General features: G+C 51.5%; 1 protein-coding gene across 3 annotated transcripts; it reads right to left on the reverse strand.

Moving 5' to 3' along the window:
- Positions 1–1,581: 1,581 nt before the first annotated feature.
- Positions 1,582–18,201, reverse strand: LOC149334447 (uncharacterized). 3 transcript variants are annotated; one of them, XM_089556247.1, is made up of 3 exons: positions 18,077–18,201; positions 3,195–3,422; positions 1,582–1,832 (listed from the first exon to the last, which is right to left on the reverse strand). In XM_089556247.1, the coding sequence occupies exons 1-3, from the start codon at positions 18,128–18,130 to the stop codon at positions 1,653–1,655; spliced, it is 462 nt and encodes a 153-aa protein (XP_089412373.1). In that variant the 5' UTR covers positions 18,131–18,201; the 3' UTR covers positions 1,582–1,652. The 3 variants fall into 3 exon arrangements, with proteins under 3 accessions (XP_089412373.1, XP_089412371.1, XP_089412370.1); XM_089556245.1 differs by having other exon boundaries at positions 1,582–1,815; positions 17,438–18,189; XM_089556244.1 differs by having other exon boundaries at positions 17,438–18,189.
- Between the last annotated feature and the right edge of the window lie 5,969 nt (positions 18,202–24,170).

Consider the following 24,170-nt stretch of genomic DNA (forward strand, 5'->3'; position numbering starts at 1 on the left):
TACGTAAGGTTAGAAGTGTAGGAAACCGCATTGAAAAAAAATGGCGATTTTTAATAACAATTTACAATACAGTGAAAGAAACAAAAAGCTGGGCATGGTGGCAACTGCCACGACCCATTTCAAAGAGGATGCTCCTACATTCCGTCCATGGGGATGGGAAGCTGCGGAACTCAGCGGCACTCGGTTGCCCCAACGGACGATAACTTTCATTCGTATACAGATTGTGCACCACACATTTCATTTGGGTTTGGATGGTGCTGTACATTACCGAATGTTATGGAGCACAAAAGTACTAGTTGGGTGAAAGTTAGTATGCGATAGAGATTCGCCACAACGACCTTTGACGTCCCAAACCGCAATTCCCGTGAACTTTCAATCGTCCACTTCGGCCGAACCATTCGACGTAGAACGTTCGGGTTGGTGTCAAACGCTTTGTTTTTTCGTGCTGTATACGTTGGTAGCAAAATGTGGACGTAGAATATTGGGGTAGTGTCGAAAGATTTGTTTTCTTGTGTTGTATTACGTTGGTACCAAAATTTGGACGTAGATTGTTAAGGGTTGGTGTCAAACGATTTCTTTTCGTGCGCTGTATTACGTTGGTAGCAATACTTGGTTTGTTATGTAAAATCAGGACATAACCAATTTTGTATCGGATATAACGAAGACAAATACCCGCCAGGTGATCATGATGTAACACCCGATCGATAGGCGGCGCTACGCATGGGTCGCCTTGCCGGAGGTATAAAAGGGATCGCGCTGGGGAGTTGTTAAAGAACGCATACACAAAATCGTTATAAAAATGGCTAAACGCTTTATGAAGCAATTGAAAAACCAAGAGCTAATGCTTGATTCTCGATAGCTGCCTCGGCGTCGGTTCAAATTTTTTTATGCAACGTTTATGCCCCAGGCGCCTTGAATAAACAGCGCGAACGAATAAGACGAGCACAAAAGACAAGAAAACGAACGACACAGCGCTGTGTCGTTCCTTACGTAGCACAGTGCACGGGCGTCTAGAATTTTATCTCCAACGAAACCCAGCCGCCACGGCAGAGATCGAACCCACGTCTTTGAACCCACGCTGTGTACGTTTTCTTGTCTTTTGTGCTCGTCTTATTCGTTCGCGCTGTTTATTCAAGATGCTTAACCAACTAGCCCGCCAAAACGTGTTAACCCAGGCGCCTGCCTTTGGCTGATCATGAAAACAGCGTTGACTTTGAGAGTTGATAACAGCCTATATTGCTGACGCATCTAGAAACCCATTGAAAATAGATTGCATGATGTGTATGTTAGGGGGTCATAAATGCGTGAAAAACGGAATGCATATCCCTACGCACAGAATAAGAGAATAAACCTCACAATGATTGTCGCAAAGGACCATCGGTTCAAAGTAAGGCTTGTATACATGGTGGCACCTGAAAGAGCTAGGCATGGACACAAGCGAGAAATGTGCTTTCTCCCAGATTCTTCGCTCATGCACAGCAGCAGTTCGCGAGCGAAACTCTCCGAACGAACCACGCTTCAAAAAGAGTTTCACACACACTCGCTCAATTTCGACGAAATTGTGAAAAACACTATGCTCTGGCACCTTGAACATAGCGCTGCATCACATGTCATTTAACGGGATTGTTGTGGTAACTCTGCCAAGAGGTGCTTCACCTGTGGTACGTGCAGGACTTAGTCAAGCAATGCACCGCTCTCTGGTGACGTCGCACAGGGAACAGGAAGAAGGTGAAGACCAGGAGAGCACCGCCCAGCAGCATGGCGGCCAGTACCTGTGCCTCCAGCGGCCATCTCCGTTTGGGCCGAGCCGAGGCCCTGGGTGTGGGCGACAGCTGTGACAGTGACAAGGCATCCTCAGAGAATGGAACCTCCCCTACAAGTTATCCTCCTATTTCGTCCACTAGTACTTGCTGCAAACTGGTTTGGTTTTGGTTTATGGTGTTTAACGTCCCAAACCGACTCAGGCTATGAGTGACGCCGTAGTGAAGGGCTACGGATATTTCGGCCACCTGGGGTGCTTTAACGTGCAGTGACGTAGCACAGTATACGGGCGTCTAGAATTTTACCTCCAACGAAACCCGGCCGCCACGGCAGAGATCGAACCCACGTCTTTTGGTTCAGCAGCCTAGCGACGTAACCACTGAGCCACCGCGGCCGGGAGGAATACTGGCGTATTTAATTTACCTGACAGCAATTTATCTCTTCGAGGGCAAGAAGCACCCCGTAGGTCACTAGTGATGGCCGCTTAAATTAAGTATGATCGCAAAAATAAATTACGTCCAGCCTGTTTAAACCAACGCCTTTTTCTGCTCTCATTTCCTGCACGCTCTTGTCAACCTATGTATCTCAACGCGTCTGAATGGGCTCTATCACGGATAGAAGACTGCAGGACGCTCGTCTGGAGTGGCCCGTAAGCGCGATGTCAACCAATAGAAGTGGCCTGGTTTCTGTAGCGCACATGAGAGAACTGGAGTCGAACTTCAAAGTTCCAGAAGTTTTGAGCTACTCAGAGGTTACGTCGCTCGGCTGCTGACCCGAAAGACACGGGTTCGATCCCTGCTACGGCAGCCGAATTACAATGGAGGCGAAATTTTAGAGGTCGTGTGCTGTGCGATATCAGTGCACGTTAAAGAACCCCAGGTGGCCGAAATTCCGTAGCTCTTCACTACGGCGGGCGTGTCTCATAGCCTGGATCGCTTTGGATTCCATTTGGGTGTTCTAGGGAGTGCTGCCCCCGGTAGTAGGCTTTCTCTGATGTGTGAAATTTGCGTATACAGAGAGGATTCACAGCGCCATAATGCCCGCATAGGCTGATTGATACAGGTACTGCTCGTTGAAGCACTCCATACTGCTTACTAACTGAGGGGTATTGGTGGCACCCTATGGCCGAAGGCACTACTATGTGACAAAGATATGTCCGGCATTGATTATTTATCTCAATGACCCTCTCTGCAAAGCTTCGTGAAGGTGAGGCCGCCATAGCTTCACAGCGAGCATAGTGAGCATAAATGTTTAAGAGCACTTAAGCTGGGCCACTTTTCGATCAGTGGCATTCTGCATAGACATGACGGCTATGCTGCCAATTAGGGACGGAGTGGAAAAGAAATGGCCTGTGTCGAACATCCTCGCGGCACTCAGCGCGCGGAACGCTCTTCCCCTAGCCCGACTCCCCGACCGAATAAATGTCAGCTCACCTTTGAAGACGTTGTTTGCTGGCCGACGTCTAGCAGCAGGTCGCTCAGTGCCTTTATGGATTCCCGCCCGCTTTTCGGGTTGGCGGGCTGAGACGACTGAATGCGAGGCGGCGGTGAACATGAAGCGCTGGCTGGGGGGTCGTCTGATTGCCGAGTTGGCAGGACGGGAGCGCAGCTAGGTACGTCCCTGTTAACGTGCTCCTGGGCGGGTTGCTTGTCATCTCGCGCCTGCGTGGAAACAAAGACGTGGTGGGTACGCGCTGTTCATTGTGAGAGCGATAGGGCGTACAGGGGGGACCTCATCGCATCTATGCATAAAAAGCGACAGCAGTTATGACCGGTGGCTTGCACGCGAGGAAGTAACATAACCAGAGCTTTTTAGGAGTGAAATGCAGCGTAGCCTGGAGTTTATTGGTATTGTAGGATAGTCAGCTTGTGTTTGATGCCCCAGCGGCCAGCTCCAACGAAGCTGACGATAACGTCATGATCTAACTAATGGATATTCGTAACGGGCTGGATGAGTTGGACATGTCAGACGCCACTATTCTTTTATTAGGTTATTTACTTACGGTTAGGCTTAACATGGCAGCCATGTCGTCAGCACTCCGCAGCTCACAATTTCTTACTTCATGGCGACAGGGAACGTAGTGCCTTGAGGTAAGGAAATACGGCCCTCCAATGAGTCGGATATCTTTTTCGGTCCAAATTGGTCGCAACAAATTGGCAGCGGCTTAGCTCAGCTATGCCAGGATATACGTAGCGAGAGGTAAAGGCAAAGGAATTGTTCCTAAAGGCCACCTCCAGCGTCGGAGCCGCACTCGCACTTTCACTCAGTCTAAGCAAGTGATCGGTTACACGGCGGGCGACGTCGCCCTCCCACGGCGCATCGCGTTCCAGCAAGGCCAGGGCACGCCGCTCCGCCAGGCGCTCCTCTCTTTGCTCCGGCGTCTAAGCCTCTCGCTTGGCCTTGCGCCGTTCGTCGATCTTCCTGTGCTCAGCGGCCAGCCGCCAGGTCGCAACTTCAAAGTCGGACGAGATGAGATTCTCCAGTCTCCAGAGCCGCTCGGCAGCGGTCCGACTCTCCTTTTCCATGGCAAGCAGATATACCCCGTGGCTGTATCACTCTGTATTTATACGGCAACGCAGCCTCCTCGCGCATCCGGTGTAGTGCGCGCCGTGCATGCGCACAATTGGCGAGGTGGTGGCGAGCGTAGTGACGTCATTCGGCTGCGGCAGGGTGTAACTGACGACAGCGGTAATTTAAAATCCTACCTTCCGTGATGTCACACTCAACTTCTTCGCATTTTTTGGTGCATCGAGGAGACGCGCGAAGTTCAATCGTCGATTTCGTCACTATTATAAATGCTAGTGAAAACCCTCGCCATGCTTTACCTACAGCCTGTATCGATTTGTATCCTTGAATATCGCGAAATTCTCAAAAAGTGGTGCAGTTGCCTGTTAAGAAAAATCCCTATGGCTTTTTCCGGTGAGGATCCGGTGAAACAATGGTGAAACCGCATTGCAACTACAGAGCAGGAGCCGGCTTTGCATCGTATATTGCCGCGATTGTTTGTAGTGGGTGTTTGTTCATTCATCAGAGCGGCCGGTGCGTCGCTTTATCGCTTTGTGATGCAAGACGCGCCAAGATTTATCTCTAGTGATCACATCCAGGCGGCGCCGATTCTACGTTGTTCCAGATTGTTTTAGTAGCTTTTCATTTTTTGTCTCGAAAGTTCGCTATCAGCTTTAAAAAGAGCATGGCCGAGAGCAGCCGGGATTCTGTTCGACGATCGCTGAGAACGATTGTTGCTACGCTGCCGCCAAGTGATTCAGTTCTTTGCGGGCGCAAGTCAGCCCAAATAAACAGTTTCGTTTAGGAGCCATTCTCGCTGTTTTCCTGTTCGCCGGACTACAGTCACCACAACATGACATGTGTTGGAGGTGCTGACCTGCAATCCAGCTATGCCCCTCACGATGGAACCGGGTGCGCAGCCAACGCCGGTCGTGCTTTGCCAGCATCGTGAGCCATCGACTTTTCGTGGAGAACCACACCAATATGTAAAGACTGGCTGGACACGTACGACTATGTGGCAGCGCTGAATGCCTGGAACGACAGCACTAAGCTTCGAAACGTTTATTTTGCATTGGACGGCCCTGCCAGAACATGGTTTGAAAACCACGCACATTCCCTCACGAACTGGACGACCTTCAAGAAGCAGCTACTGGGTACGTTTACTAGCGTCGTACGTAAGGAAAGAGCGGAGGTCCTGCTGCAGTCAAGATTTCAATGCCCAAACGAGACCGTGACTGCGTACGTTGAAGATATTAAACGCCTTTTCAGGCGCCCCAACCCTGACATGAATGAAGAAGCTCTCCTACCTGATGCGTGGCGCGTAGGAGCAACTCTTCGCCGGCCTGATCCGAGATCCTCCAAAAACCGTCGACGACTTTGTAGCTGAAGCTTCAACCATCGAAAAGACCCTTGACGCCCGGACCCGTCACTACAACCGACCACTTCAAGTGCTGTCGGCAGCGACGGCGGCTCGAGCAACACGTCGATAACGCTGGCCTTCTGCGCATTGCAGGTTGATCCGTGCTTGCTCTGAAACACCTGCGGCTGCCGTACGACCTGTGTCTGCAAGCCTTTAACGCCAAGAACTGGATAGTGAAGCCATTGATCTGTTTTCCTTTTCAATGTTTGGGATCATTTGGCAAGAAACTGGCGACCTCTTCTGGCAACATTCGGCCGTTGGCAGCGGCGGTGGGGAATCCGGCTGCTCGTCGAGCGTCTAATGGGCCTCCAGCCTCTTCATAGGCTCAGCCATCACCACGTGACGACGCACATCTCACAGAAACACGCACTGGCGAGGAGGAAGCTTGGCGCCTTGCAGTCGCGGACTGCGGTTTCCAGCGGGCCGACCGGACCCGAAGTACCCAAAGCGTCGTTGGCTGCTAAGCGGCGAATCTGCCGTGTGAAACATGAGACCAGACGGCTCATACTGGTGAACGCTTCAGGAGGGAAGGACAAATTAGCCGTACCCACCCACGCTTGGCCGGGCTGCTATGGCACAAGCGGGCGATGGATTGCAGCCGCCGTCGCCGCCGGTGCTCGGTGTCTCCTCAGTCGATCCATGGGACAGCGCCGTGCGGGAGGAGCGCCGCATTCAGCATCACATGCGAAGGGGGTTAGCTGCCTTTGTTCAGGGCATCGCCGTGGCCAGAAACCGCACAAACGCCACCGGCTCTTGCGTCTTCGCCGAAAAACAGCGTATTTGGTCACGGTAGCTCGATGCCACCTGCTTGTGGCATCCCAACAACGGATGGTGGACAACATCTTCCGCGGGCTGAAATGGCACACTTGCCTCTGTTAGGTGGACGATGTTTCCATCTTCTCGCAGGGCTTTCAATCGCATCTGATACGTCTAGAGTGTTCTTCAATGTCTCACTGACACTGGCCTGCAGCTCAACTTGAAAAAGTGTCTCTTTGGAGCCCGACAGCTGACCAACTTTGGCCTCGCCGTGTCCAAGAACGGTGTCCTCCGGGACCCTGCCAAGCTCTGGCCAATGACTGATTTCCGGAAGCTCCCATCCCTGAAAGAAGTCAGAAGCATTACTGGACATTGCTCGCATTTTCGCCGCTTCATCCGGAATTTTGCTGCCATTATTGCCCCATTGACACAACTTCTCGAAGGCAGCCACGGCTCGTCGACCTGGTATCCTGCGTGCGACGAAGCTTTTGCAACGCTGCGCGATTTTCTAACCTCCCCTACGATCTTGCGCCATTTGGATCCTTCCGCCCCTACACAACTCCACGCGGTCGCTACCGCCATTGGTCTGGGTGCCGTTCTTGCTCAGCGGAAACATGAATTCAATGAGTATGTAGCTCCTTACGTCAGTTGTATGCTCACAAAAGCGGAGCAGCGCAGCGCAAAGTTCCTGAGCAGCGCAAAGTTCCTTAGATCTCTTCTGTGCTGGATTTCATAGCCAACCGCCAGTCGATACTTCGCGCCTGTGTTGTGTTCTCGCTCCGTCCTGTGTTAGCGCTGTTCCCAACATGATTAGCCGAACTTTCAGTGCACCCCCCTCCAAGAGCGCTCCGTCGTCAAGCCCATCACTTTGCCGTTCGTGAGCAGCTGCTGTATCGTTGGAACTACCTACCAGGTAGTCGCAAATGTCTGCTCGCGATTTCCCAGCATCTCCATTCCGCCATTTTCGTCAGTTATCTCGTCGACCCGCAATGCGCCCAAGCCGGTCTGCTGAGAACTTTTAGTCGTCTGCGTCTTCGGTATCACTGACAGGGCATGCGTGCGTCCCGCGAGTACGTCCGCTCTTGCCTGGAATGTCAGCGTCGCAAGAACCCACCACTGCACTCATCTGCGCCTCTGCAGCCTTTACCGACTCCAGCCCGGCCATTCGACCGTGTTGGAATCGACCTTTATCGCCCTCTTCTCAGTACTTCCGTCGGGCACGGTTAGATCATTGCCGTCATTGATCATCTCACTCGCTTTGCGCAAACTATTCCGTTATAAGCTGCCACAGCCTCTGACGTCGCCAGTTTCATACTTCAGAACATCAGTCTTCGTCACGATGAGCCTCAGGAATTGCTCAGCGATCGGGGTCGCGTCTTGTCCGGCATCGTGGAATCCCTTCTTCGGGCGTGTCATATCGTTCACCGCACAACGCCTTCGTACCATCCGCAGATGAACGGCATGACCGAGCGCTTTAACCGGACCCTCGGCGACATGATGGCGAAGTATATTTCTTCCAATGACTCAAACACGGACCGTGTTCTATCCTTCGTTACCTGCCCTTGCAACCCTGCAACGCAAGCAACTACTGGTTTTTCCCCATATTTTCTTCTCTACGTGCAAGATGCCGGGCTAGTTGGTAATCCATGATGAAATAACAGCGCAAGGAACGGGACGAAAACACGAAGGAAGAAGACACAGACACGGGCGCTGTCTACGGCCGGGAGCCTTCCTCCCTCATAGATGCCATATACACTCCCTTACCCCCAAGATAATGCCGATTTTACAGCTTTCGCTCAGCAGCAACGAATGCCGAACAGTGCCGTCAACTCATCCGTTCCCTGACATCTCACGACCAGTTACTTCAGAAAAGCACACGTGCCGCTTCTACCCGTCTACCGCCTTCTTATCGCCCCGAATCCTTGGTTTGGCTTTGGGTGCCCTCTTCCAGCCAGTCTACGAAACTGCTTATCAAATACATAGGATCCTGTCGCGTTGTTCAGAAAACGTCCCCAGTCAATTATCTCGTCGAGCCCCTCAGGCCTGCGCCTGATCGTCACCGCGGCGGTGAAATGGTACACTTAGACCACCTGAAGCTCTATACTCCGTTTCATACATCAGGTGCAACGCTGCCAAAGCTAGCGCTCCTTTTTGCGCAACCTGCATCCGTGACACAAAATAGTGCGTTGCTTGTGGTGAGCGGAAAATAAGAAATGCTTTGCTGGCAGGCTTCGTGAATAATATTTTTGTCATCAGCGTGACAAAAACGCTGCTATTGCGAGCGAATGGATCGAGATCTGTGATTTTGTATTTTGCGCTTGTCGTATTTTCCCATTTTCCCACGGCAACCCTGGCCGTGTTTACTCTTTCCGCCCGGCTCCCTTTCACTTTTGAGAAAATGGCGTCCTGCTCAGCGGCCGCAGCCACCTCTCCTGTACGCATTTTCGCGAAGGTTCGTGCATACAAGCTGTCAAGGCACTCCCGTACCAGGATCCGTTTTCCGGAGAAGTCTGTTCGGGAAGTACTGAGTGCTGTGAGCGAGGTCACCGGAGTACCTCCCGTAGCGTTGCCAAAATCAAGACGGAGCTTCTTTTCGGGCCTGTGGCGTCTCCGAAGAAAATACCTCGTGACGTGAAGATTTCAAGCTCGCGAACAGTCAAGAATGAAAGCTTCACAGTCCATGCCATCCGTCTGAAATAGAGATGTGAAGGCCTGAAAAAAACACTGCAATTTTGGAAAAAAACCGGTTTTTTTCGTTTTTTTCAGACGAGGGAAAATGGAAAAAAACATTGAAAATTTCACAATGCAATTTCAAGGTTTTACGATTGCTTGCTTTTAGTTTAGGTTTTTGTTTTTGCGTTGAAAACAATTACAGCGTGCATCTTTGAACGATTCGACGGCAGTCGTCATCGCCGGTGCCAGGTAGTGCTTTTTAAAACGTTTGTGCTACGAGTACGCGGGTTGAAGGCCAGGTCACATATAAGATCCAGGCTTGACTTAAAAACACACTAATACTTGAACTCACGGCTGAAGTAGAACAAAACGGCTGCAAATTCTACAGCGCTACACACACGGCATAAATAACATAGGCTGCTGTGCATGTAAGCGGTTTTAGCTAAATACAAGCCTAGCTTCTTGATTTCCAACATAGCAGAGTACAGAACATTCGCAGGAATTTGGTATAGGACAGGGGTCTTCAGCGAAGCACGTGACCCTATCTACCTGGTGGCAAGGCCTTTACCCCAACCAGTCGCTAACTCGTCGGGCTTGCCGACTGCTGCAGATACCACTATCATCCGCCAGCTGCGAACAAACTGGTCACGTTTCGGGAATGTCCATACAAGGATTCGCAACAGGATTTCAGGGGAACGCGTTCGAAAGCTTGTGTATGTGCAGTCGAACCTAGCTGTGGACGCAGCTTCAATCCATGCTGCTACGCGTAGTGCCACATCCAGCGACAGTGATTCTGAGTCCCATATGGAGTGACTTATAGATTAGTTTTCATGCTCCCTTTCTCGGTGCAATAGAACAAGAAGTTCGTTCCACAAATATGATATTTATACCTCCATATTCACATGAAGTGCAAATCATTATTTATCTTCTCGGTGCAATAGAACCAGAAGTTCGTTTCACAATATGACGTCTATAACTGCATATTCGACTGAACTTCGGAGCATTATTATTGATTGTTGTGCTATTGCAAATCGATCTGTTTTTGTCATGTTTTGCAAAATTTCCAGTTTTTCATGAAAAAAACCCTGAAAAAAACGGTTTTTTTCACTCCATTCAAATTTTCCTGAAATTTTACATCTCTAGTCTGAAAGCGGACAGTATGTACGCGAAGAGGGAAGTCCCAACACTGGACAGTGTGCTAAAGGCTGTCAATGAGGACGACGACCTGCCGAACTTCAAGAAAACGACGTTGTGGAGGCTGATGAAGGACATCGGATTCACATTCGAAAAAAAGAAAACGGAACCTTGCGCTAATCGAGTGAAGTTACATCACTGCCTGGCGTTACAGGTACTTACCTGCGGGTGATCAAGGATTTCCGAGGACAGGGCAGGTTCGAGTCGTTCCTTGCTTGTTTTCTTACGCAGCACGTTTAGACTGGCTTCATATAGAGCTTGATGTTAGCGTTGCAACCTCGTAGTCGTAACAGTGATTGCTGCTTGAGAATGACACATTTAAAGGAAATCGTCTTAACCACGTTGCTGCTGCGGACCTTTTGCGCAGAGGTGACGTTACACGGCCAGTTTTGCGCTACGTTTGGGTGGGGCACGTGTCTGCATGGGTCAGATTTAATCGCTAAATCCGAATTGGTGCGGCAAGCAAAAGCAGCAAAACTGCCAAAAAATGTCGTAGCACCGCAATGGGTAGTGCCATCTCGTGGTCACCGTTAGGAACGAATAAACACCCACCGTACACTGCCCGCTGCTCCAGTGGTGCGAGTTACCGGCGCTACTGATTCGAACGTTGGGAATTTTTGGTTTGCAGTCGCCACAAGTGAAGAGATTTCAAATGTTACCGAATTAGTCAAGTAACCCATGCAATGAACATACAGTGAATATAAACTGGCTACCAAATGCCGCCTGGGCGCGAAATATAATCGCGAACAAGGGAGCAATAAAGCCGAGATAATTCTTTTTCTCGATTGTCTTTGAGCGGCTATTTGTGAAACAGTGGTCAGCAGTGTGTTTGTTGCAGTGCGTTGCCTGCTTACATGCTGCAGTATGCTTGTTTACTTAATAGCATTTACCCCGCCGCGATGGCTCAGTGGTTACGGCGCTCGGTTGCTGACCCGAAAGACGCGGGTTCGATCCCGGCCGCGGCGGCTGAATTTCGATGAAGGCGAAATTATAGAGGCGCGTATACTGTGCGATGTCAGTGGACGTTAAAGAACACCAGGTGGTCGAAATTTTCTGAGCCCTTCACTACGGCGTCTCTCATAGCCTGAGTTGATTTGGGACGTTAAACCCCAATAAACCTAAACACAACTTAATAGCATTAACTCGTGCACTCGGTTCTTTCGCATTTACAGGTGCATCATCTACCTAGATGAAACCTGGGTCAACGCAGGGCACACAAAAGAATGCGTCTGGCAGGACAAGACTGTGAAGTCATTTCAGGATGCTTTCCTGAAAGGTTTAACAACGGGATTGGCTGCGCCTTCGGGCAAGGGGGCCACTGGCTGTTTCCAGAATAAACCATTTCTCGCTAACACTCTTGGGTCAACATTCTTCATTGTCCTGTCTCATTTATAGAATATTTTTTCCTTGCGTTGTACAAATTTCTCTGCATTCTTACTTGACGCTCCCACAGCTTGGAACTCTCTTTACACGGCTGCATGAAAATCCTGCCTGAGCAGCTTGTGCTCTTCTAGATGAGCAGGGAAAGAGAGACAAGCTGACTCGCCTCTGTATTGCCTTCATATACATTTGTGCACCACAACAAATCTAACTCTTGAGGCAGTACTATTTTCTGTCACTTTGTGAATCAACACGTTCTAAATTTAGCACAACACAGGAAACAGGCCATATCCAAGTGGTGTGTGTAAAAATATTTTGACCCATATGTTTAAATATACTGCTCTTTTTCCGCATATAATAGCCAAGTTACAGAGCTATCCTCAATGACAAAGTAAAACGCGGTTTGATTAGTAGTAGTAGTAGTAAAGACTTTTAATCGACCATAATTTACAGGCCGAGCATTTCGACCGCCTGGGCGACCAGAAGCCGCTGTTCTTCTTCCCCTTCAGCGCCAAGCCAGTCGAGCCAGGTGGTGATGGATAGAGAGGGTGGGGGGAAGGAACCCGACTGCTGAGCAGCCGGGCAATAGAAGAGGCAATGGGCCAGGTCCGCATAGATACAGGGGCAGTTGGGACAGGAAGGGTCCGATCGATAGCGATAGAGGAAGAGGCGGGACGGGGTGATAACTGCATTCATCTGAATGTGCCGAAGAAGGCGAGACTCCGGCACCGTGAGTGATGGATGAGGGGGAGGGTAAAGGCGTTTGTCGAGGCGGAGCTCAAGGTAGACCTCTTTTATGGTGCGGCGAAGGGTGAGTCTCCCACCGTCCTCCGAGGGCTTGGGCCAGGGGATCAACGGTGCCCGGAAAAGTGTGTCGCGGGCGAGCTGATGGGCCAGCTCATTGCCGTCAATCCCTGAATGCCCAGGGACCCAGCGGAGGAAAACGATGGAAGGCTGCAGTGCGGAGACCGCTCGTTCGACCTCCTGTTGGAGAGAAGGGGTCAGGGTGCGTTTCTGTATGTGGTGTATAGCGGCTTGTGAGTCCGAATAGACTGTGTACTCTTGGAGAGAGGGAAGGAGGGAACATGACTGGAGGGCATGCGCAATGGCGAGGACCTCGAGGGACAATGCGTCTGGAGGGTGTAGATACGGCCCGCTGGTGTGGGTTTCAGGAGCAGGGAGGTGTGGATGGTACAGGGCGTAGCCGCAGGAACCTCGAGGAGCCACGCAGGAGGCATCCGTGTAAGCTACACCCTGGGTATCAAAGAGAGGGGAATGGTGCTGTGCGGCCGCATGGCGACGTCCGGCGTGCAGGACGGGGGACATGTTGGTCGGGATGGGAAGGATACGAAGATTGGGGGCGGGGGTGGGAATAGGAGAGGTAAACGGGGAGATTGGAATGGGCGAGATACCCGCTTGAGTCAATAACCACTGACCCTGACGGGTAAGGGAAAGCCGGGCAAGCTGCGAGTCACGATGGAGACTGAGAAGAGAACGAAGAGGATGGAAGAGGCCTGTGGCAAAGAGCTTAGTGGTAGAGGTAGTGATAGGGAGGTTGAGAGCTGCCTTGTAGAGGCCCACAAGGGCAGTCTCGAGAGCGTTAAGTTGAGTCTGAGTGAAGGAAGCGTAGGGTGCAAAGTACAAGACCTTGTTGAGGGCCAGCGCGTGGGCAACTCGGCACGCGTGAGCCTCGTGGAGACCTGAGCGTCGAGTGACCACGCGCCGCAGGAGGTGAGTTACAGAGTGGCAGGTGGTGACAGCGCGGTGAAGGGACTGCACATTCTTAGCCGCATGCAAAGGGAAGCCAAGAACTTTGCACTGTGTGACGACAGGAATGGGAGAGCCAGAAAGGTGGAGAGAGACGAAGTGGTTGTGTGAGCGTTGGTAGGAGGAATGGTTGAGAAGGAGAAGCTCGGATTTCTCAGGAGCAGGAGAGAGGCCAGCGGTGGTGAGAAAGGAGTAGATGAGATCTAGGCCACGTTGCAGGGTGTCCTGTACGTGACCGGGAGAGCCAGATGAACACCAGAGAGTGATGTCATCGGCGTAATATATATGATGCAGGTCGGGAATTTCAGCTAGCTGGGAGGCGAGAGGGGTCATAGCGAGATTGAAAAGGGTAGGAGAGAGAACAGCACCTTGAGGAGTGCCACGGGTGAGGTGGTGTGCGTTACACAAGTGGGTATCTACTCGAAAGCGAGCCACACGTTTAGAGAGGAATGAGCGGATATAGGAGTACATGCGGGAGCCACAATTCAAAGAGGCGAGTTGAGAAAGGATGTGATCGTGGCAGACACCGTCAAAGGCCTTGCGAACATCGACGGTCACAAGTGCGTAAATTTGAGTAGGTGTAGGGGACAGGAACGTTTGCTGGAGAATCAGAAACATGTCCTCTGCGCAGACGCGGCGTCCGAAGCCAATGAGAGAATGGGGGAAGAACTCCCGTGCCTCAAGAAAATCAGAGAGGCGAGTCAGAGCCATTCGCTCAAGGGTCTTACCAACGCACGACGTCAGGGAGATTGGGCGGAGGTTAGAGAGAGAGGGAGGTTTGCCCGGTTTTGGAATCATAGAAATAAGGGAGGATGTCCAGGAGCTCGGCAAGCAGCCGCTCTCCCAGGCATCATTGTAGGTTTGAAGGAGGAATTCTTTGGCGCAGTCAGGAAGGTTGCGAAGTGTGGTGTATGTAATGGCATCCTCACCGGGAGCCGAGCGTGTAGAATTAGCAGCCAGAGCAGATTCGAGCTCCCGGAGAGTGAAGCATTGGTCCAGATCGGGGTTAGGTCCACCCGAGTACACCGGGTAGGAGGGTGCCAGAGGGGGCGGGAGGTAGAGAGAGGCGAGTTGATCAAAAACTTCGGGGGGAGTCCCCTGAGTGAGGGCTTTAGCTAGAGTGGGAGCAAGGCCAGGCTTAGTGCCAAGGAGGGATTTAAAGAGAGACCATGCGGATGGCGAGTGCAATGCAGAATCAAGGCCATCACAAAGAGCACTCCAACGGGAGTGCTCGAGGGAGGCGCAGTGGGCGACGATCTCGGCCCGCAAAGCAGTGATCCGGGAGCAAAGTTGGGCATTGTGTGGTTGGGAGCGAAAGGAGCGTTGAAGACGTTTACGGCGACGCCATAAACGGAGAAGGTGAGGATCTGGGTCTTGGATTGGGTAACGAGAGCGAACGCGACGGCTACTGGACGTGAGCGCTGCAGAGATGCGCGACGTCCAGTCGTCGTAGGATTGAAAGAAGTCGGAGGCGAGATTAGTGCGAAAAGCATGCCAGTCAGTGTGAATAATCGGATGACAGCGAGGGATGTGGGAGAGAGAGGTGGTGATATGGATTAGAAAGTGGTCACTTAGAAGAGTTTTGGCTGTCACCTGCCAGTGAAAGGAAAGTGAACCCCGAGAGAAAGTGAGGTCGGGTGTCGTAGGGCGTTGTGAGGCAGTGCCCGCTCGAGTAGGAGAGCCAGGAGTATTAAGAAGGGTGAGGTGGCGTTCCTGGGCCAGACAGTGGAGGAGGCGGCCGGGTTTGAGGGTTTGTGGGTAGCCCCAGAGTGTGTGAGGGGCATTAAAGTCACCACCAAAGAGGAGATGGGAGGTAGAAGAAAGAGAGTGAAGGAATTTGCACAGAGCAGAGAATAAAGAGGAAGTGACAGGGGGGTTGTAAAAAGACAAAAGGACGAGTGAGATGCGGGAAGAAGGGTGGTAATAAACCACACCAACTAAATATTTAAGGAGGGTGGAGGGGATGTCAATTTGCTCTACGAGCACGTCACTGCGTACATAAATAGACGCAAGTGGTGTGGCCGTAGTGGCATGGTAGGCGCGGTAGCCTGGGACATTGCGGGCCGTCCGGGTCTCCTGGAGAAGGAGAAAATGAGGTAGGGAGGGGCGGGTGAGTAGATACTGGTGGAGGGGGGTCTTATTGTGGCAAAGATTTCGGCAGTTCCACTGCACAATCTCGAGGTCCTCGCCAAACGCCATTATGATAGTGGAGAGGAACGCGATGGTACGCGTTCCTTCTTTTTTGCCGGGGGCAGTGACTCATGGACGGATTGGAGCATGGATGCGAAGGATTCCAATTGCTTTGATTGTGCTTGGAGGGTGGTGAGGATCTGGAGAACCGAAGTTTCCAGCTGAACCAAGCGAGTGTGATGTGCCTGTGTGGTGGTTTCTACAAGGTCACCCAAAGGGGCGACCTGGGCGCTGGAGGAAGGAGTGGTGAACGTGGCAAGGTGCTCATTTAGCTTGCTAAGCTGGGAGGTAAGAGAGGAGGTGGTTGTCTGGAGGGTTTGAGTCATAGAGTTTCTTACTACTACCTAGAGGGAAAGCTGGCGGCGCTGCACTTCAGCCAACATGGACGCTCAAAGCATCATGGGGCGGTGAGCTACTTGTTGCGGCACAGTCGTAGTTTTTCGGGAACACAGAGTGGCAGTACTAAGGCGTTTCATTCCGAAAACGTAGTTCGTGTGTGCGCAGACGACTTTCGCGCGAACGCAGTGTGCAAAAACCATAGTAGTGAAGACGCGACGACACACGACGCCAATAAAAGGTTTTACTCTTCCGAAATGCCATTAAAAAACCTGTTAAAGTATCTAAACAACAACATTTTTTTTGTAAACATATTTACTTTTAAAAGTGCGCCTGTTAATTACGAAATATTAGTTTTTTTAGTGTTCATCACTTGGCCAATAGGAAAGCTAGTCATGTCTTATTTTAGGCAAACTTTGCACTTAAATGCTTTTCTGCTCGTTTGTTGCAATCATTAGACAAGATATTGAATGTTAGGACGTTTGTAGCTATCAAACAGCTTTATTTTTTTATTATTTTTTGGCCAAAAGTTACAGTTCCGCAACAAGTAGCTCACCGCCCCATGATGCTTTGAGCGCCCATGGTGGCTGAGGTGGTCACGTGGGGTCTCCATGCAAACTCCCATAGACGGCTTGCCAGCTTTCCCTCTAGGTAATAGTAAGAAACTCTATGGTTTGAGTCAAGGCATGTATCTGCTGCTGTAGATCGTGGGAAATGCGCTGCTGCTCTCGCTGCTGGCGTTCCAGCATTGAGAGCCGGAGGTCGAAGGAGCGGTTCTCGTCAGTCAAGGATGGAGAGGGTGGTGTAGTGGAAGAGAGGGACGCTGGCACCGAGGATCCCTTAACTATGGCGGCGTAGGAGCCTGGTGGTGACGTGATCGGAGATGATGGAGATTCATGATTAGAGGAGGAGAAGGAGGCGGGGGAGGAGGAAGGGGTGGTGGGTTGAGTGGCCCGGCGCAAAGCTAGGCGTCGGAGGTATGCAGCTTTAGTACACTGGCGTAGCTTAGCAAGGATGAAGGGGCAAGTGGGGTCGAGGGAGGGGTGGGTGTTCTCCTGGCAATGAACGCACCAGGGCTGGGCACACACATGAGCGGAAGGGTCAGCGGATAGAGGAGCAGCACAGCGACGGCACTTGGCCGGAACGCTGTGCTGGGGGCATTGGTGGGCGCGATGGCCTACAGTGAGACAACGGGTGCAGGTGGGAGGCTTAGGTTTATGAGGACGGCACCGGAAGGCAACGCGTTTGAAATAAACAAAGTGGGGGATGATGGTACCAGCGAACGTTATGAGCACTGAGTGGATCCCATCATGCGAGCAGCGAGAATATCTGTTTTGAAAGATTCCAGGTCATGCATGAGGTCATCAGGAGTGAAGTGGCCCCCGACGTTATGGATGACGCCGAGGCATGAGATGGGAGGATGGGGGGTGTAAGTTTTGATGGTGACAGGCTTACCATGAAGCTGAAGATGCGTGACAGAGAGTAGGAGGTGGGCGGTGAGAGGAGGATGAGTCTTTAGAAACACAAGGCTTTGGGCTGGCCTGGCCTGAAGAGTGATGTCGGCACTGGTCTTCGAGGAAAGTTGTGCAGCGGAGGCGACTGCGGCGAGTACGTCGTAGAGAGGTAGCTGGGGGGTGAGGGTTCCAGGGGGAAGCTGGATGGCAACTGTGATGAACTCGGCGCGGAGTCTTGCTGCGGTGGCAGGCTTACGGTTGGCACCGATGGTGGTCCAGCCGATTTCCTGGGAAGGAGTGTCGTCTGCCGGGGACGTCGTAAGGTCCATGTTTGAGTCCTCAGCCGGAGTCTCAATGTGCGACGCGGTTGCCGGGCTGGAAGTCTTGGTGTCAGTGGGACCTTTGGCTGGAGTAGGTGCAGCGGCTCCAGTGGCGGCGACGAACGCAGCCGGCTGCGACGCGTCTGTGGCCCCGAAGCTCTTGGCGTCCCTTAGAGCGTGGAGTTGGCTAGGTGTGGACGCTGCGCCGACGACGAACGCTGCCGGCTGCGCCGCGGCCGTCGATCCGGTGCTCCCAGCGTCGCTCAAGGCGTGCAGTGCGGCAGGAATGTGCTCGGTTGCGTGGGCGGCGTTGAACGTACCCGTTTGAGAGACGGCTGTCGACGTGGGTGGAACAGGCCCCACGGTGGCGGCATCGGTGGGTCTGGGCTGCAGGGGCTTGGTCAGACGCCGCATTGCGGCGGTGGAGGCGCGGCGCGTTAGGTTTAGCGAGGCGCCGCGCCGCTTCACAGTTTTGGAGACGCTTGGAGGGCCAGTTCGGCAGCGGGCCGTGATGCCGATGGTTTCCACGTGCTTCGGGAGCCTTCCTGAAGCGATGGAGTGTAAATCCAGGGGCGGGCGAGGCCCTGGACCAGGCCAGGGGCAGGTTAAAGCAGAGCGCGGTAGGCAGCCAGCTAACCAGGGCGGCGCCACCTAGCGGATCCCGGTTTGATTAAAAACGAAAGAATACCTTAACAACAACAAAAGAATTGCAGATATGCAGAAGAGAGAGAGAGAGAAAAGTTTATTACAAAAGGAATTCTGGGCACGCCCCAGGGTCCCCGCACGACCCCACTCCACTCAAGTGTTTATGTTCCTGAGGTCCATAACACTGGCAGCCCGGCCGGTGGCGATAGTCTGAACGGCCGGGTCCTCCGAGCGCAGCAGGGTCTCCCAGTCCTCCGTGGTCTTGAGGTTCTCTAGGTCCCGCGGGGGAGGGTCCGCCGGGCAGAGGGAAAGGATGTGGAGGGAAGAAGCGAAGGGTTCTGGACATAGGGCGCATGCCGGAGTAGGGAAGGAGGGATGATATTGTTTAGGGTAAGGGGCGAGGGGAGAGTGTGTCTGTAATCTGCGCCAGAGTGTTGCGTGTCTGTTATCTAGGGAGGGGTGGGGCGGAGGGTAGAGCTGGCGTGAGGCTCTGTATACCTGGGTCAGCTCACTGAATGAGTGCATGCGCTCCTTCGTGAATCCCGCATCCGAGGCCACCTGAGCCTGGTTTAAAGAACGTCGGGCTAAAAGGTTGGCGGCCTCGTTTCCGGGATTCCCGGAGTGCGCAGGCACCCATATCAGCTCCACTTGGCGGGGCGGGGGTGCATCGCGCGAGTCCAGTATGCCAAAAGCAGGGACATGGATTCGGCCTCGAGCAAAATTTAGAATCGCAGTTTTTGAATCACTGAAAATGTACCGGACTTCCGCGCGGGTGATTGCGAGTGCAATGGCGGCTCTCTCTGCAGCCTCTGGGGAGGTGTCGGGAGGGAGAGGTAGTGTGATGAGGGCAGGTAAAGAGGAGTCCACCACAGCTGCTGTCGCTTCATCACCCGTGCAGGCAGGGTCCACCCATACGGCGTCCGGCTCGGAGACGTACGCTCGATGGAGTGCCTTCGCACGGGCTCTGCGGCGCTGCTCATGGTTGGACGGGTGCATGTTCCTCGGGAGCGGCCTGATGAGGAGCTCCCGGTGAAGGGATCGTGGGATGGCGAGGAAGGTTGGGTCGTTGGCAGGTATTCTGATTCCGAGGGAGTCCAGGATATACCGACCTGAGGAGGTTTTTGTGAGCCTGATGTATTGGGCCTGTCGGTGGGCCTCCACCAGTTCCCCGATCGTGTTGTGGAGGCCCAAGCCTAGTAATCTGTCTGTGGGTGTGTTGAGAGGAAGATGAAGTGCTACTTTGAATGCCTTGCGAATCAAAGCATCCAAAGCGTTTATGTCATGTTTGGATAGCTTTAAGTTTGTATTCTAAATTCTAAACCAGCATTCTAAATTAACAGACATCTTGCTTCTCAACTTTGCTATCAGTAAAAAAAAAATTCAGGGGGAACTTTGACTGTCTCAAGTGCGTAAAGGCGAAAGCGTTTTCCGCACCACTTTGACTGCTTCTGTGGCACTGGTGGCGTCACATGTAATGAGTACTAATTACTAAGTAATGAGAAATCACTATTTAATAGTTAATTACTGATTAATGCCTGAATACTGAATAACTGCTAATTAATGACGCTTAATCTTCGTCTTTAGGAGTGGTACGCGACAGCGTGTTGTAGCGCTGCGAGGGAGTCCACGGAACGCCACCACCCGTTCGGTGCGATGCCTGGCCGTTTGAAAGCAAAGGTTTTTGAGGAAAGGAAATGGCGCAGTAATTCTCTGTCATCTCGGTGGACACCTGAACCGCACCGTAGAGGAAGGGAGGAAGCGGGAGTGAAAGAAGAAAGACAAAGACGGCCCGTAATGAAGGAAATGAAAATTGTATTTGAGGAAAGGAAATTACGCAGTAACTGTCTCACATATCTCGGTGGACACCCGTCAAAATTCAGTGGGGGGGTGCACTTTTTTTGACCTAAAGTGCGGTCACTGATGTGTGGTTAAGATGTTAAGCTTCGCCTCTAAGAGTGGAACGTGACAGCGTCTTACAACGCTGCCAGGGAGTCCATAGAACGCCATCGCCCATTCGGTTCTACGCCTCGCTCGACGGTAAATTGGTTTTTGAGGAAAGGAAATGTATCTCTCGCATATCTCGGTGGACACCTAATCCTCGCCGGAAGGGAAGAGAGGAGGATGGCAGTGAGCGAAGACACCGTATTCACTAGACGCGCCTTTGTTCATTCCAAACCATCGAGCTGGCATGGCGGAGTGGATAGCATGCTCGTCTCGCACTCCGAAGACCGGGGTTCGATTCCCGAGCTCGACCAATTTCCTACTCGGTTTTATTTATTTATATGGCCTGACTTGAAAAGTTGATTAGGCTAATTGAGCAATTAAGCAATTAACTAAGCTCAGTCCCACTTACTTGGAGCATCACTATATGATCCCTTCAATTGGTTACTAGCCAAAGTACAATTGGTCCCGTTTGAAATTGGCGCGCTGTGACGTCACGACCGTTTCGACCAACTGAAACGCGTGACATTTCTGTCGTAAACTGCTGCTTACAACGATGCGACATTAAAGGCTTTCGCCTTAATAACTGCTCTCGCCAAGTCCTTCGGGCTACTCTAAAGCACAGTGCCACAGTCGGTCCCAGACTCTTGGCGAAGACTGGATCAGCCGCTAACCGGTTGCTCAGAACAATTCATAACATGCCAGATAACTTAAGAGAGGCCCACAAAAGAGTGGGTCCCTCGGCAACAGCGAAATCGAAAGTTGCAGACGGCCACTTGTTAATCGGGCCACGGCGGAGCACTGACCACTGTGCTGATTAATTAAACCCGACGAATGGACGTCATCTTTCGCTCAGATCTCTAGCTTGCATCTAAAATGTATAGTCACAATGCTGCACAATCGGGAAGAAAACCGCCACTGCTGACCAAAAGCCGGTGCGAGCTCACTGACAACGAATTTCAGACAGTTCACATTAACGCGGTATGCATCAAATGAACAGATGCATACAGTTTTTTTGAGAACATGGCATAATATTCAAGCGATTGTGAACAGAACAAGATTTCTCTGTCAAGTCACGCGAAATGAAACTTGCGATGAAAAAAAAATGAAAAAAAAAAATGTGCGAGAAAAAAAAATGGCTGAGGCTTAACTTGGTTAAGCCTGGAGAATGCGAAGCATCATCATGTCGCGTAATTTGGAGGCGCACAACCACAGCGACGGCGCGAGGTGGGCCCCCGTTTCTCCACTGTCGTGACGTCATCGTGTCACGTGGTGTGACGTCATGTATCACGTGGTGTGGCATCATCGTGTCACGTAATTTGGAGGCGCACAACCACAGCGACGGCGCGAGGTGGGCCCCCGTTTCTCCACTGTTGTGACGTCATCGTGTCACGTGGTGTGACGTCATGTATCACGTGATTTGGAGGCGCACAACCACAGCGACGGCGCGCGATGGGCCCCCGTTTCTCTACTGTCGTGACGTCATCGTGTCACGTGGTGTGACGTCATGTATCACGTGATTTGGAGGCGCATAACCACGGTGAAGGGCTGAAGTGGTAGCTAAAGTAGTATGCTTCGCATAAAAAGTTTCACCACGCGGGATTAGAACCCATGCACCCCCCATTGCTGCCTGTTGACACTCCGGGGCGACGCGTTAGACCACACGGCCACAGAACAGCGCGGAGTGATACATCTCTCTTTATTTTGTTTTGCGGACTACTTCCGTAGCCTTGACAGCGTTGCACATGATGTATGGAACGGAGTACAGGTTCTGTGTTGGAACGGAATAATAGAGCTTCAAAATTCTCTGGACGCTCAGAAATTGAACACCGCTGAGGATTTGGCGAACGTAAAATGTTGCACTTACCGAAGTGGGTCCAGCGACAGACAAATCCAGCGAGGCACGTGAAGACGCATATGCCGATGGCTTCTTTCCAGTGGACTTGACCTCCTGAGGCGTCGACAAGGCCTTGCCTGCTGTGGACGACGCGGCGGCAGAAGGTGCCTGCGTTGACGTCGGCGACGGGCACTGCTCCACGGCCGGCGTCCTCTTGGTTTTGCCAGAGGCAGGGCGAAGGCCTCGCTGTGTCCGATCCCTTTGCGTATTTGTTTTCTGCCCTGCCGCAGGCCGAGGCGTGGAGGGAGACAGCGTAGGATCCTGGCTGGTGAGAGCCACGGACGCGGCGCCCCCATCACGTCCCGCAGCCACAGCGACGCCAGAGGAGGTCCGCTGGAGGCCTATGGGAGTCTTGGCTTCCGGCAACGACATGGGAAATAGGTGGACCCAAAAACGGCAGCTTCTGAACAAACATGTACGACACAAAGACGATTTCTTCTTCTTCGACTGCGCGTGGTGCTTGTGGACACGCGATGAGATTCAAGTAGTGGCAGTGGCCGAAAGGCTATGCACCCTGGCCAATCCGCCGCCGTGGGTATTTGCCATTAAGCCTGAGTACATCATCATGATCATCAAAACGGCAGTTGCAGCTCACATCCGGAACTGGTTCAACATCAACCGGGCAAGCACGGTGGCAAAAGCCAACGCGCTCGTGGAATGAGGGCCCACCCAAGTAACTGCGATTTATTGTATTCTATAAGCGTTTTTCTCGCTCACTGCACCAAAGATGAAGCGCTTCAAAACTGTGGCTGTAAAGAAAAGCCACATTTATTTTGCTTTTTTAGGGAAGCAAGTAAATGCATGTCACAAGGCGCGCCAACACATTTCTTACCAGACAGGCAACTAGAAAAAAGCAATAATGTTTTCTATCAAAGTTTATTACTCGCAATATATTCCTGCGTTAATTAAAAAACTACACACAAGTACGCGGACGAGGCAACTTTGATTGCTTAAGCGGGCTGGAAATGGGTCTGTAAAATACCAATGAATAAAGCATTATAATTAATATAGGCAAGAATTTTCAAGATTATTGCCTAGGTTTTTTACACACAATGGTTAGCATCCAACGTTCGCGACTCGTTCTTCGCGCAGAGGGGGTGAGATTTCTGTCTATGCCCGCGACACGTTTACTATTCCAGAATTGATATATATATTTTGCCCACGCTCGTGGTGTTCGTCTCTCGTCTCTTGTGTCCTCGTCTTTTGCTGCGCTACAGTATATTGGAACAGATGCATAGCATTGGAACTTGGCTCCAATGAGATATTGCTGGAGTTTTATGGAAATTTGCCAGACACCACCATCCAGCGCCAGCCGTTTCTTGCAAAAATTGGAAATTATCTTGCAGCCAAATTGTAAAATTGATCCATTTTGCATAGTAGGTGACAAAACTACAGATACATTATGTCCCGCAAAAACATTGGTGGCCTATTCTAGCGTTTTTTTCAGATAGCGGGCGTTAAAAATATTATCAACGAACAGTCTCGGCAGGAAGTGCTGGGTGATAGATTCGTCCAGTCTTGTCTAGATTATATACACATACAAGCTCCAAACTGCAACCTTTTCTCAGTTGTCATTACGGAGCATATTGGCGATCATTATTTGACAGAGTGCCAATTTTTTGACCCGCACTACCTTTAAGAACCAAGGGCTGCCAGCTTCTAACACTGCTCAAAATAACTTGCACTTAACTATAATGAGTCAGTCCAAAATAGATAATCTAATTAGTAACTTCAACTGGCAGGCATTAGGTCTAATCCTCCTGATTCTTTGTTCTGCCAATTATTAAGGATGTTTGAACAAGCTTTTATGAAGGTAATCCGCAAAAAACAAAGAAATAATCTTTTCTGGTTTAATTCAGCTGTTTTGCATGCAATTATGCACAGGGATTGCCTGTGGAAGCGATGTAAACGCTCCCCTAAAAATCTTGAAC

The sequence above is a fragment of the Amblyomma mixtum genome, chromosome 8, assembly GCF_055824585.1.
Source record: "Amblyomma mixtum isolate Tamu chromosome 8, ASM5582458v1, whole genome shotgun sequence".
Lineage (NCBI taxonomy): Eukaryota > Metazoa > Arthropoda > Arachnida > Ixodida > Ixodidae > Amblyomma > Amblyomma mixtum.